The 14344-nt window shown below is 40.1% G+C and overlaps 1 protein-coding gene across 15 annotated transcripts in view; it reads left to right on the forward strand.

Moving 5' to 3' along the window:
• LOC129908709 (titin) overlaps positions 1-14344 on the forward strand; it is a 167738-nt gene that overhangs the window by 62608 nt on the left and 90786 nt on the right. For all 15 annotated transcript variants that reach the window (XR_008771314.1, XM_055985417.1, XM_055985429.1 and 12 more), the window contains 9 exons: positions 437-666; positions 727-2091; positions 2156-4957; positions 5024-8979; positions 9802-11404; positions 11468-11755; positions 11816-12047; positions 12115-12286; positions 12766-12952. Coding sequence is in view for 14 of the 15 variants with exons in the window: in XM_055985417.1 (XP_055841392.1) it covers positions 437-666; positions 727-2091; positions 2156-4957; positions 5024-8979; positions 9802-11404; positions 11468-11755; positions 11816-12047; positions 12115-12286; positions 12766-12952 (10835 nt within the window). In the remaining variant the exon portion in view is untranslated. The remainder of the gene's footprint in view (positions 1-436; positions 667-726; positions 2092-2155; positions 4958-5023; positions 8980-9801; positions 11405-11467; positions 11756-11815; positions 12048-12114; positions 12287-12765; positions 12953-14344) is intronic.

Consider the following 14344-nt stretch of genomic DNA (forward strand, 5'->3'; position numbering starts at 1 on the left):
AAGTTTTTTGAAAGCGACTAAAAGTATCCATTTGTTTTTTACACCTTAAGTTTTTAAGGCGCGTAAAAGTATACATTTGTTTTATTAGACCTTACATTTTTTAAGGCGCCTAAAAGTATACATTTGTTTTTTTTTTTTAGACCTTATGTTTTAAAGCACCTAAAAATATACATTTGTTTTTTTACTTCAAATTTTTTGGACTTTAATTTTTTTGAAAGTGCCTAAAAGTATAAATTTTTTTTTTTTTTTAACCTTAAGATTTTTAGACCTTAAATTTTTTGATAGCGCCTAAAAGTATACATTCGGTTTTTTTAAGAGCTTAAGTTTTTTAGACATTAATTTTTTTAAAGCTTCTAAAAGTATACATTTGTTTTTTTTTCAAGATCTTAATTTTTTGAAAGCGCCTAAAAGTATGCTTTATTTTATTTTATTCTAGACCTGTTCCTGGGCCAGAAATCATTTATTTGCGTCATGTGGAACGCGCCAAGCCTCATTTGCGTCCCGGCGAAGAGGACCGCGTCTATCCACCACCGCAATTCATCATACCACTACAAAATGTTCAACAGACCGAAGGAGGACGCGTCCATATGGAAGCTCGCATCGAACCAGTGGGCGATCCTTCAATGGTCGTTGAGTGGTTCCTAAATGGAAGACCACTTGCTGCAAGTATGTCATAACATTTTAAGACCTCCCTTTGCAGATTTTTCTTATGAGATTTTTTCTTAGGTTCCCGTGCCACATCAGTCTTCAAGTTTGGATTCATCGCTTTGGATTTGATCACTATCATCGAACAAGACAGCGGCGAATACATGTGCCGTGTCACCAATGCCACCGGAATGGCAGAATCACGCGGCATTCTAACTATTGTTCAACGTCCATCAATCGAACAGAGGTCACAACACCCAAGCAGCTTGCAATACATCAGCCAGCTCGAAGACTACTCGAAATACTCTCGCCAAGAGAGCACCGAAGAGCTGATGAGCCAAAAACCAGCTTTCATTAAGCCTCTATATGACTTGGGCGAATTCGAAGAGGGCAAAAACATTCACTTTGAGGCCCAACTAACACCCGTTAACGACCCAACAATGCGTGTTGAATGGTACAAAGATGGTCGCCCCATTACAGCCAGTTCGCGAATCACTGCAATCTTCAACTTTGGTTATGTCTCCCTTAACATCATGCACCTACGGGCTGAAGATGCTGGTTCGTATACCGTTCGTGCTGTCAATAGGGTCGGTGAAGCCATTAGTACCTCAACTATACGCGTCATCTCAAGAAGTCAAGTTACTGCTGATTTGGGTATTCCCGAACAGCAACGTTATATCGAAAAGGTCGAAGAGTTGGAACAATACCAAAAGTCTCAACACAAGAAATATGTTCATGAGGTCCCAGAACCATCTGGACCTCCAGTCTTCAAGACTCCAATTAAAGATCAAGTTGATATGCGGGAAGGAGCCTATGCTCATTTCGAAGCCCGTTTAGAACCAGTTGGAGATTCAACCATGCGTGTAGAATGGTTGAAAGATGGACGCCCACTCGAAGCAAGCTCAAGAAGTACAACTTTCTTCAACTTTGGTTATGTTGCTTTGACCATCAAACAACTAACAATTTATGATGCTGGCGTTTATACTTGCAGAGCCTACAATTCGCTTGGGCAAGCAACGACATCGGCCAATTTGACCGTTCTATCAAAGAAGGCAATTGTGTCCGAATCACAACACCCAGGTGGTATGCAAAAAATACAACACCTGGAAGATTCATCGAGATACGCTCGTAGCGTTGAGGAAGAAACTAAAATCACTCAGATTCCTCGTTTCTTGGGACCCATGAAGGGTACCAATAAAATTTTAGAAGGTCAACGTGCTCATTTCGAGGCACGCGTTGAACCACAATCAGATTTGTCTATGAAAATCGAATGGTATCATAATGGCAAGGCCATTACAGCCGCCAATCGTATACAAACTTATTATGACTTTGGTTATGTCGCTTTGGATATATCAGCTGTGAGGGCTGATGATGCCGGTGTTTACACTGTGGTAGCTAGAAATAAGCTAGGTGAAGCTCAATTGTCGGCAACGATGGTAGTTGAAAGTAAGTTTGATCTTCTTTTTTTTACAAACAGTTTTTGAGACCTTCAAACCTTTATCTTTTACAGCTCGTTCCAGTATTGACACATCTAGCATGCATCGTGGTTTGGTTGAAAAAACTCGCCAATTGGAGGGCCAAAGGTTCGTTGAGCCCCAATATGACATTGAGGAAATCTCGAAATCCAAACCCATCTTCGTTCAACCTTTGTCAGACCCCAAACCAATGCACGAAGGCAAGAATATTCACTTGGAATGTCGCCTTGAACCTATGGGAGATCCAACAATGAGAGTTGAGTGGTTCCAAAATGGCCGCCCAATCACTGTTGGTTCCCGTTTTAGGACCTACTATGACTTTGGCTTTGTAGCTTTGGATATTGTCCAAACTATCGCCGCTGATTCAGGAGAATACACCTGCCGGGCTACCAACCATCTCGGCTCGGCTCATACTTCGGCCTGTGTTCGCATCATTGATCGTTCTGATATTGTCACCGAAACTCAAAATGAAATGTCATTGGAGCAAATTCAGCTTCTGGAAGATGCTTCCCGTCGTCGTCAGCATGTGGTTGAGGAGATCACCGTTATGCAAGCTCCTCAATTCACCCGACCATTGCACAATATCGAGACAATGGAAGGTACAAATGTCCATCTTGAGTGCCGTTTGCAACCTGTTGGTGATCCAACCATGCACGTTGAATGGTTTGTTAATGGCCAACCCTGCAAGACTGGTCATCGTTTTAGACCAGCTTATGAATTCGACTATGTCGCTTTGGATCTTTTGGGAGTGTACGCTATCGATTCTGGAGTTTACACCTGTCAAGCTCGTAACCAGCTTGGTGAAGCTGTGACTTCATGTTCAGTTAGAATTATTGCCAAGAAAGATCTTGTCTTGGATACCCAAAATGCATCGGGTTTACAGAAGATCCAATATTTAGAAGACTCTTCCAGATACAAGAGGTCTGAATATGTTGATGAAACTATTAATATTCGTCCACGTTTCTTAACTCATCCAAAGAACCTTGGAAACATGCGTGAAGGAGCTCATGCACACTTTGAATGCAAGATTGAACCAGTTACCGATCCTAACTTGAAGGTTGAATGGTTCAAAAATGGAAGACCTATTACCATCGGTCATCGTTTTAGACCAATTCATGATTTTGGCTATGTAGCTCTTGATATTGTCGATCTTATTGCTGAAGATTCTGGTGTTTATACCTGCCGTGCTCAGAATCTTGTCGGAGCCGATGAGACTCGTTGTGAGTTGATTTGTCGCAGTAGTGAACAAATTGTTACTGTCACTCAGAACGAAGCTGGTTTGGAGCAAATCCATTATTTGGAAGATAGGTCTAAATATAGTCGCCGTGAAGAAATCGACGAGACAACTAAGCAGGCGCCGGTCTTCACTACCTCTTTGAAGAATATCGACATTAAGGAGAATCAACGTGCTCACTTTGAGTGCCGTTTGATTCCGGTCTCTGATCCAACAATGAAGGTCGAATGGTATCATAATAACCAACCTCTCAAATCGGGATCAAGGTTTACCGAGACCAATAACTTTGGATTTGTCGCACTTGACATTATGTCTTGCTTGCCAGAAGATGCCGGTACTTATACCTGCCGTGCTTATAACGCTATCGGTGAAGCTGTTACATCTGCTATCGCTCTCGTTCACACTAAGAAGTCGATTTACATGGAATCACAGCACGAAGGTGCTTTACACCGTTTGCAATACCTTGAAGAGTCTGCTAAACGTCAAAAAATGAGCGCTCAAGAGGAAGTTATAACTCAAGCCCCTGTCTTTACAATGCCAGTTAGGGATGTCCGTGTAGCTGAAAATCAAGCTGTTCACTTTGAAGCCCGTTTGATCCCGGTTGGTGATCCTCATTTGACAGTTGAATGGTTGCATAATGGTCAACCAATTGAAGCTTCTAACCGTGTTACAACAATGCACGACTTTGGCTACGTAGCCTTGAATATGAAATACGTTAACCCTGAAGATTCTGGTACTTACACTTGCAGGGCTGTCAACGAACTTGGTCAAGCTGTAACTTCAGCTACTTTGATTGTTCAATCGAAGGCTGCTCTTCAAATGGAAACTCAAAATGAAGCTGCCATGCATAAGATCCATCAACTTGAAGATCATACCAAGTATACACGTCGTGAAGAAGAGGAAATCGAGGTCACTCAACCACCAAGGTTTATTACCCGTTTAATCGGGCCAACGAACTTAGTTGAAGGCCAAAGTGCTCATTATGAATGCCGTATTGAACCTTATCCCGATCCAGCTTTGAAGGTAGAATGGTTCCATAATGGAAAACCATTGACCACAGGTCATCGTTTCCGAAACACTTACGACTTCGGATTCGCAGCTTTGGACGTTTTGACTGTCTATGCTGATGATAGCGGTGAATACACCTGCCGCGTTACTAATAACTTTGGAACAGCAATTTCGTCTATCAACTTGAACGTTCAAACCAGGTCGTCAATCATTCGTGAGACCCAACACGAGGGAGCTCTCGAGAAGATTCAATATCTTGAAGATGATACTCGCTTCCAACGTAAGGAAGATGAAGATATCTATATGGCTGAGAGGCCACAATTCGGAAGACCGTTACGTAACGCTAATGTAGCTGAGGGCAGGCCAGTCCATTTGGAAGCTACTCTAACACCGGTCAATGATCCAACCATGAAGGTTGAATGGTACTGCAATGGTATCCCTATCCAAACTGGTCATCGTTTCAAGACCACTTATGACTTTGGATTTGTTGCTTTGGATATCTTGTATGCTCATGCTGAGGATACTGGCACTTATATGTGCAAGGCTAAGAACGCTGTCGGTGAGGCTGTTACGACTAGTGCTGTAAACGTCACAGGTAAGTTCTCAAAACCCTCTTTTTTAACCTTAGATCAATTTATTTAACCTCTTTTTGTGATTTCAGCAAACGCCACTTTAGTGCTCGACACAATGGACGAGCAGCGTTTAGAGAAGATTCGCCAATTGGAAAGCTATGAACGACCAAAGGCTAAGGAAATCGAAGAAAAGGGTCAGAAACCAGTCTTCCTTACTCCACTTACCAGCTTGGAGCATCTGAAAGAAGGTGAACACGCCCATTTGGAATGTCGCGTTGAGCCAATCAACGATGCCAACCTTAAAATCGAATGGTTCCGTAATGGAAAAGCTATTGGAGTTGGCCATCGTTTCAGAACTACCCATGACTTTGGTTATGTTGCTTTGGACATTTTGTATGCTTATGGTGAAGATACCGGCACTTACATGTGCAAAGCTACAAATCTTCTTGGCGAAGCTATGAACACATGTAATATTCGTGTACTCAACCGTCGTAGCATGATTTTGGATACACAGCATCCTGATGCTTTGGAGAAGATTCAAAAACTTGAAGCTAAAGCAGCTCCAAGTCGTCAAGATATTGATGATCTTCCAATTAGCCCACCACACTTTACCGTCGAGCTGCGTGGAAATACTGAAATTTACGAAGGCAAAACGGCTCACTTTGAAGCACAAGTTCAACCAATGCATGATCCTAATCTTCGTATTGAGTTCTATCATAATGGAAAGCCTTTACCATCGGCTTCACGTTTCCATATTACTTTTGACTTTGGATATGTTGCATTAGATATTTCCCATGCTGTCGCTGAAGATGCTGGGGAGTACTCTGTAAGGGCTGTTAACAATTTGGGACAGTGCACCTCGTCAACCAGTTTGAGAGTGATTCCATTCGGTGGAATCCTCTCCGAAACCCAACATCCAGAGGGTCTTGAGAAGATTCGTGCACTTGAGTCGAGTGCACCCTTCCATAGGCCAGAAGTTGAGGGACCTCAGACCCGCCAGCGTCCAGTCTTTACTCAGCCTCTTCAAAACATCGATCGTATCAATGAAGCCCAAACAGCTCACTTTGAAGCCCGTCTTATTCCAGTGGGTGACCCGAACCTTAAGGTCGAATGGTACCGTAATGAAAAACTCATCGAGGACAGTTCGCGTATTACCAAACAGCACGACTTTGGATTTGTCTCTCTTGACATTTCCCACATTCGCAAAGAAGACGAAGGCGTTTACATGTGCCGAGCTGTCAACCCACTCGGAGAAGCTGTTACAACAGCCTCAATGCGTGTTGTCACCGAGGCCAGCATTCAAATGGATACCCAGCATCCAGAAAGTATTGGACGGATTCACCAACTTGAGCGACCAACAGCTCCCAAACCTGAAGAACCAGAACGTATGTTCGAGAAGCCCATCTTCACCCAATTGCTCACCGGTCCATCAGAGCTGTGGGAAGGACAACATGCTCACTTTGAAGCTCGTGTTGTGCCAGTTGGTGATCCAACTTTACGTTTCGAATGGTATGTCAATGGAGTTGAACTTCAAATGGGATCACGTCTTCGTACAACTCATGACTTTGGATTCGTCACTTTGGACATTAGTTCGGTTGTTAAGGAAGATTCTGGAATGTACATGTGCAGGGCTTATAATGCAGCTGGTGAGGCTGTATCTTCAACTGGCATGAAAGTCAAGACCAAGTCATCGATTGCTGGAGAACCATTGATCCCAGAATCCTGGGAAGCAATCAGATTGAAGGAAGCTGCCATGAATCGTGTTCCAGAGATGTTTGTTGACACATCACCACAACAAGCTCCAGTTTTCACCACACATTTGCAGAGCTTTGATAAATTATCCGAAGGACAACATGTTCGTTTGGAAGCTCAAGTTGAACCTAGAGCTGATCCTAATCTTCGAATTGAATGGTTCAAGAATGGAATTACTCTTACCACTGGAGCTCGTATTCGCAGTACTTTCGACTTTGGTTTGGTCAATTTGTCCATCAATGGGCTTCGTGCCGATGATTCTGGCATTTACACCTGCAAGGCTACCAATTTGATTGGTGAAGCTGTATCAACTTCGTCACTAAAGATTGAAGATCGCCACTGGTTGATGGCTGATACTCTTCACCCAGAATCACTGCCACGCATTGACGCCCTTGAAGCACCTAAGGAAGGCCGTCCTGCAGCTCCAGAGCCAGTTTATGAATCTCCAGTCTTTATCACTCATTTGAACAACATCGAGTGCAAGGAGAACGAAAGTGTTCGTTTCGAATGCAATGTCGAACCAGCTCGTGATCCAACCATGAGAATTGAATGGTTCTACAATGGCAATCCATTGCCAGCTGCAGCTAAATTCAAGAGTATTTATGACTTTGGTTATTGCGCTTTGGATTTGACAAGTTGTTATGCCGAAAATAGTGGAATCTACACATGCAAGGCTACCAACAGCAAGGGTTCAGCTACAACATCGGGAACTCTTAAGTGCACCGGGGATAAGAGCATGTTCTTTGAGACTCAACATCCTCAAGGACCTGCAGGTCTTCAAGCTGTTCAAGAAACTGAAGAGGCTCTGGCGAACAGAAACAAGCCAAAGGATGCCAAACCTGAGGCAGTTTATCCACCACCAGTTTGGACTGTACCATTGAGTCCCGAATTCAAGCTGTCTGAAGGACAACCTCTTCATTTGGAGGGCAATGTCGAACCAAAAGAAGATCCAAATCTCTTCATCGAATGGTACTTCAATGGAAAGCTTTTACAACATGGTTCCAGATTCAAGATGACTAGCGAATTTGGTTTTGTTACTTTGGACCTCATTGAGACCTATGAACGTGATCAAGGCATGTATACTTGCAAGGCTTATAACAGGTCTGGTGAAGCATTCACCCAGACAACTATCTTCTGCAGTAGCAAGGAAAGTATCATTGAGAGAACTCAACATCCAAAGGGTGCCGAAGGTCTTGAACAAATCCAAGACTTGGAAGAGTCATTGCGTAAGGACGGAACTAAGCCCGAGTCACCAGAAGATGGTCAAGCTCCTCGATTTACTACAGAGTTTGTACCAATCATGGATATTGGTGAAGGTGAGATTGCTCATTTCGAGGCTAATTTGGTTCCAACTGGAGATCAGACCATGGTTATTGAATGGTTCTATAATGGAAAAGTACTCGACGCTGGACATCGTTTCCGTACAATTTATGCCTTTGGAATGGTTGCTCTTGAAGTTTTGGGCACTAAGATTGAAGATTCAGGAACTTACACCTGCCGTGCCACCAACAAATGGGGAACTGCTGAAATTCATGTAGAATTGGGATGTGTTGATAAGCCAAAGGGTCAAAAACCAAGGTTTACAACTCACATTCAAAGCCTGGAAGGTCTTAAGGATGGTCAATCGGCTCACTTTGAGTGTACATTGATCCCAGTTAACGATCCAGAATTGAAGGTCGAATGGTATCACAATGGCAAGCTTTTGCGTCATTCGAACCGCATCAAGCCCGTCTCAGACTTTGGATATGTCCTCTTGGACATTGCCTACCTTCAAGATCACGATAGTGGTGAATATGTTTGCCGTGCCTGGAACAAATACGGTGAAGACTTCACTCGTGCCACACTCAATTGCCGTGGACGTGGTGGAGTATTCTCTGATACTCTTCAACCCGATTCTCTACAACGAATTCGTGAATTGGAATGCCCACAAATGGGTGACCAACATGGTCCAACTACACCAACTGGAGAACCACCCAAGTTCATTACTCAAATTAGTGATGCCACCAAATTGGTTGAGGGACAAAGTGCTCACTTTGAAGCTCGTCTTACACCCATCACCGATCCAGAATTGGTTGTCGAATGGTACTTTAATGGCAAGAAATTGCCACATGGACACAGATTTAGGACGTTCCACGATTTTGGTATTGTTATTCTGGACATACTCTACTGTTATGAAGAGAACTCCGGAGTATACGAGTGCCGTGCTTATAATAAATACGGCGAGGACGTTACTAGGGCGACACTTAAGTGCTCATCAAAGGCTAGTTTGATTTTGGACTCGCAACTACCGCGAGTAAGTATTTATATTTTGTTAGACCTGCCCTACAAACAATTTTGCTTATTTAAAGCTTTACAAAAGCTATTATAGCACCTGTACAGCTTTATAGCAGCAATGATAGCACCTGTAAGACTTTATTGAAGCAATGATAGCACCTTTAAAGCTACAAAATGTTGCTTCTCTAAAGCTTTACAAAAGCAATTATAGCACCTATAAAGCTCTATAGAAGCAATTATAGCACCTGTAAGCCTTTATAGAAGCAATGATAGCACCTGTAAAGCTTTATAGAAGCATTGATAGCACCTGTAAAGCTACAAAATTTTGCTTCTCTAAAGCTTTACAAAAGCAATTATAGCTCCTGTAAAGCTTTATAGAAGCAATGATAGCACCTGTAAGACTTTATAGAAGCAATGATATCGCCTTTAAAGCTACAAAATGTTGCTTCTCTAAAGCTTTTCAAAAGCAATTATAGCACCTATAAAGCTCTATAGAAGCAATTATAGAACCTGTAAGCCTTTATAGAAGCAATGATAGCACCTGTAAAGCTTTATAGAAGCATTGATAGCACCTGTAAAGCTACAAAATTTTGCTTCTCTAAAGCTTTACAAAAGCAATTATAGCTCCTGTAAAGCTTTATACAATCAATAATAGCACATATAAAGCTACAAAATTTTGCTTCTTTAAAGCTTTATAGAAGCAATGATAGCACCTGTAAGGCTTTATAGAAGCAATGATAGCACTTGTAAAGCTTGTAGAAGCAAAATTGTTAATTGGGTTGTCTTCTAGAAACCCAGGGGCTTGAGAATAATTACATAACCTTTTTTTTTATTTTTCTAGGGCATGGAGGGAGGCTTGGAAAAGATCCAAAACTTGGAATACTCCATGGTCCGTTCCCGTGATGAGACAGTCGAAGAAACACGCGGTAAAGCACCAGTGTTCACTGTACCTCTTTCGAATATCGACAACTTGCGCGAAGGTGAAAATGCTCACTTTGAGGCCCGTTTGACACCAACCAACGATCCCAAACTTAAAGTCGAATGGTATTGGAATGGCAAACCGTTGCGAGCTGGTTCTCGCTTCCGTACATTCTGTGACTTTGGTTTTGTTATTCTTGAGATCTCACCTGTATATCCTGAAGATTCTGGTGAATTCTCATGCCGTGCCATCAACGAGTACGGTGAAGCTGTTACCACAGCTACCATGAAGATTCAAGGAAAACGTAGTATCATTATGGAATCTCAGTTGCCAAAGGGTATGGAAGGCACTATCGATCGTATTGCCGAACTTGAAGGTCTCGGAGCTGGACGCAGTGAATTCGTTCAGGAAGATGACTCTGGTAAGCCACCAGAGTTCATTACAACACCATTCGACATGGTTATCACTGAGAATTCGTTGGCTCACTTTGAATGCCGCTTGCAACCGATTAACGATCAAAGTATGCGAGTGGAATGGTTCCACAATGGCAAGGCATTGTGGGCTGGTTCCCGCATCAAGACCATCAATGACTTTGGATTTGTTATCCTTGAAATTGCCGGTTGTTATCAACGTGATTCTGGTTTGTACACCTGCAAGGCTACCAACAAGCATGGTGAAGCTTCAGTCTCATGCAAGTTGCAAGTTCGTGGACGCCAAGGTATCATAATGGAACCACAATTGCCATCGAACTTCCGCAGTGGCACTGAAAGCTTACAAAAGCTCGAAGAGAGTCTGCACAAGCGTGAAGAGATTTTCATCGATGAAGAACAACCAAATCCACCAAAGTTCACCGAAGACATTAAGGACAATTTAGACGTTCAAGAAGGTGGACCAATTCACTTTGATTGCAAGGTAGAGCCAGTTGGTGATCCAACAATGAGAATTGACTGGTTCTTCAATGGACGTTCCCTGGCTACTGGCTCAAGGGTTCATATGTTGAATGACTTTGGATTCATTGCGTTGGACATTGATTATATCTATGCTCGTGATTCTGGTGAATATATTTGTCGAGCTACCAATAAGTGGGGAACTGCCCAAACTGTTGCTAAGGTTACCTGCAAGGGCAGGAGCAATATTGTGTATGACTCTCAATTGCCAGATAGTATGACTGCTGAAAAATTGAAGGAACTCGAACGTGGACGTATTGTTGAACAACCAAAAGCTATTGAAGTGACATTTGGACCACCAAAGTTCATTACCGAGATTGCTTCAGTTATGGCTGAAGAAGCTGAGGCTATTCGATTTGAATGTCAAGTTGAGCCGAAAGAAGATCCAAAACTACGTATTGAATGGTATCATAATGGTAAAATGATTCCAATTGGACATCGTTACCGAACAGTTCATGATATGGGTTTCGTGTCTTTGGACATTTTGTACGTTTACTCTGAGGATTCTGGTGAATATACCTGCCGTGCTGTGAATGACTTTGGTGAAGACCGTACTGTAGCAACTATTTCCTGCAAACGTATGATTTTTTTCTTTTTTTTGCTTTTGAAAAAGCTTTAAGCTTTATTTTCTTTTTTTTTAGAACAACCATCAATTGTCCTTCAGAACCAAGTGCCAAGAGGCATGCATCGTAATGAAACCATCACTCAGATGGAAGCAGCCATCAAGAGGTACACATCCGAAGTGCATCTTACTGAAGATGATCTCTTCGATCCAGATCGCAAGCAACCACCTAGATTTGTTACCCAAATTAAGGATCAAACCAAATTGACGGAAATGCAATCGACCAAGTTTGAGTGTCAATTGGCTCCTGTTGGAGATCCAAATATGAAAGTTGAATGGTTTTTCAATGGCAAACCATTGTTGCATAGTAAGTAAAAAAGCTCTTTTAAAAAAAAAGCTTTTTAACACGAAAGCTTTTGTTTTACAGAGAATCGATTCATGCCAATTTATGATTTTGGCTATGTAGCCATGAACTTTGGATGGGTTTACCCAGAAGATAGTGGTGAATATGTCTGCCGTGCTACCAATTTATATGGCAAAGATGAAACAAGGGCTATAATTAAGACAACTGGCAAACCAGGTATTGTGTATGACTCACAAGTACCAAGCTACATGAATAGTATCGAAAGAATTCGAGAGATGGAAGCATCATGGCAAGTGTAAGTATTTTGAAGAATAAACTCGATGAACTGAATTCGGGATTGAGAACCTTGTTTTTGGATTTAGTGTCCCTGAAGAACCTGATCCAGATGCAAAACCAAGATGTGCACCAACATTTGTTAGCAAGTTGGAACCACAAACTGTAGAAGAGGGTGAACCAGCGAGATTCTGTGTTCGTGTCACTGGACATCCACGACCAAGAGTTATGTGGCTTATCAATGGACACACTGTTGTACATGTAAGTTCATTAAAAACAAAGCTTTAAAAGCTTAAAAACTCGATGCTTTCTGAAAGCTTTCCAAAATTTGTAAAGGATTTTATCTGAAATAATGAGAAAAGTCTGTTTCAGACTGTTTTCATTCTTTTTTAGTAAAAGCTTTTGGGAGAGCTTTTTTGAAAGCTTTCATAAATTATTGTAAAATACATTTTTTTTCACGAGGGTTCAACCTATACAAAATAGAATCTACAATATACATATTTTGACGAGTTTGTTTGGGGAGCTTTAAGCTTTTTCATTTTATTCTTAGAACAGTTAGAAAGTTTACCAAAACAGTTTAAAATTAAACGTTGTGGATGAATATTTTTACATATTTTCTATATTTTGAGAAAGCTTTAAGCTTTTTAAAAGCTTTTGAAAAAAAAAAGAAAAAGCTTCAAAAAGCTTTCATATCATTGTGATCTTCGAATTTTTATAATATCTGTTTTCTTTTTCAACAGGGATCTCGTTACAAGCTTACAAACGATGGAATGTTCCATTTGGATGTTCCAAAAACACGACAATACGACACTGGCAAAGTAGAAGTAATTGCTCGCAATTCAGTTGGCGAAGCAATTGCTACAACCGAACTTAAAGTCATTGCCCGTTCTGATGACTATCGTAGCATTTTGAAGAATTCACCAAGACGTAAGTTATCACAAAAACACTTTCAAAAGCTATTACAAAACATTTTCAGCAGCTTTTTATCACACTAAAATTACATATAGGTATTTTGTAAATATATATTTTTTATAACAAAAAAAAAAACAATGCATACAAATTAAAACAAAAAACATATAATTTTAAGAGGTTTTTTTTCTAGAAGTTTAAATATAATAAACATTTTTTTATCAATTAAATCCAACACTAATATTGTAAATATATTATATTATGCTGACAAAATAAACATTTAACACACTTACACATGCTATAAAAAATACCTTTCCCCCTAAATCCCCCTAAAAATCCCACCTTATAAAAAAAAAACAAATCGGAATCCTATCAACATGCTTTTCAACGTTGTCGTTATTGCTGTAAATCAAACCAGCGAGGAAGAAGTGCTCGTGTATATAGCAAAAACGCTTTGTCTGGATGAGCGTTTAAAAGAATTGTATCAAAAAACGATTGGTAGTATGGTGTATTTATGTGTTATTTCTGTAGTTAATTTTGTGTAATTATTTTTGTTTTTAATTGTATTTCCATTTTATTTTAAATATTTGTAGCAAAAATAGTTCTACATTATTTTACAAAAAGCTCTTTCTTGACCTTCTACTCTATTTTCTTTACTTAAAAGCTTTTTATGTAGCTCTTAGCTTTTGAAAGCTTTTCAAATGCAAAACTCTTTTCTTCAATCTTTCTATCTAAAATAAATCATATTACTTTTTTTGGGTCATAAAAAGCTTTGAGCTTTAATTTATCTATGTTACCATAAGGTTTTTTTTTAAATCTCTTATTCAAAAAGTTGATAGAAATGTAAATACTTTCAAAAGCCTTAATTATGTAAGCTTCTCTATGAAAAAATAAAATAAAAAATTAAAGCTTTTGCTATCAAGAAGAAAAAAAAATTATATCAAATCTTTATTGTTGTAACATCGTTTCGATCAGTGAAATAGAATCATAAGTCATGAGAATCATAAAAAACACTAAAACTTAATGATCTTTTTTAAAATCTTAGAATTCAGGAAGAAATCTTTTAAGATTCAGTTGAAAATCAAAGAGTGACAAAAAGTTCAAAAGCTTCTGAACTGATTACAAAAAGCATCAGTTCTGTAGATTTTTAAAACAAAGTATATAGAAAACTTGAAAGCTTTTTAGGATTCTAACAAAAATTTAAAAATATACAAATTCTCTTCTTCTAAATTTTCTTGTTCCTGCCGAAAAAAATGGAGCTCTTTTATTAAGATTTTTTGTACCAAATTTTAGGTAAATAAAGCTTTTGAATTTGAATTCAATTCGAATTCAATTCGAAAAAAGACAGAAGATCGTGAGTGCACCAAAAAGCTCCATTAAGAAAATTCACTTATTAATTACTGAGCATTA

Source organism: Episyrphus balteatus, chromosome 2 (genome assembly GCF_945859705.1).
Source record: "Episyrphus balteatus chromosome 2, idEpiBalt1.1, whole genome shotgun sequence".
NCBI classification, from domain to species: Eukaryota; Metazoa; Arthropoda; class Insecta; order Diptera; family Syrphidae; genus Episyrphus; species Episyrphus balteatus.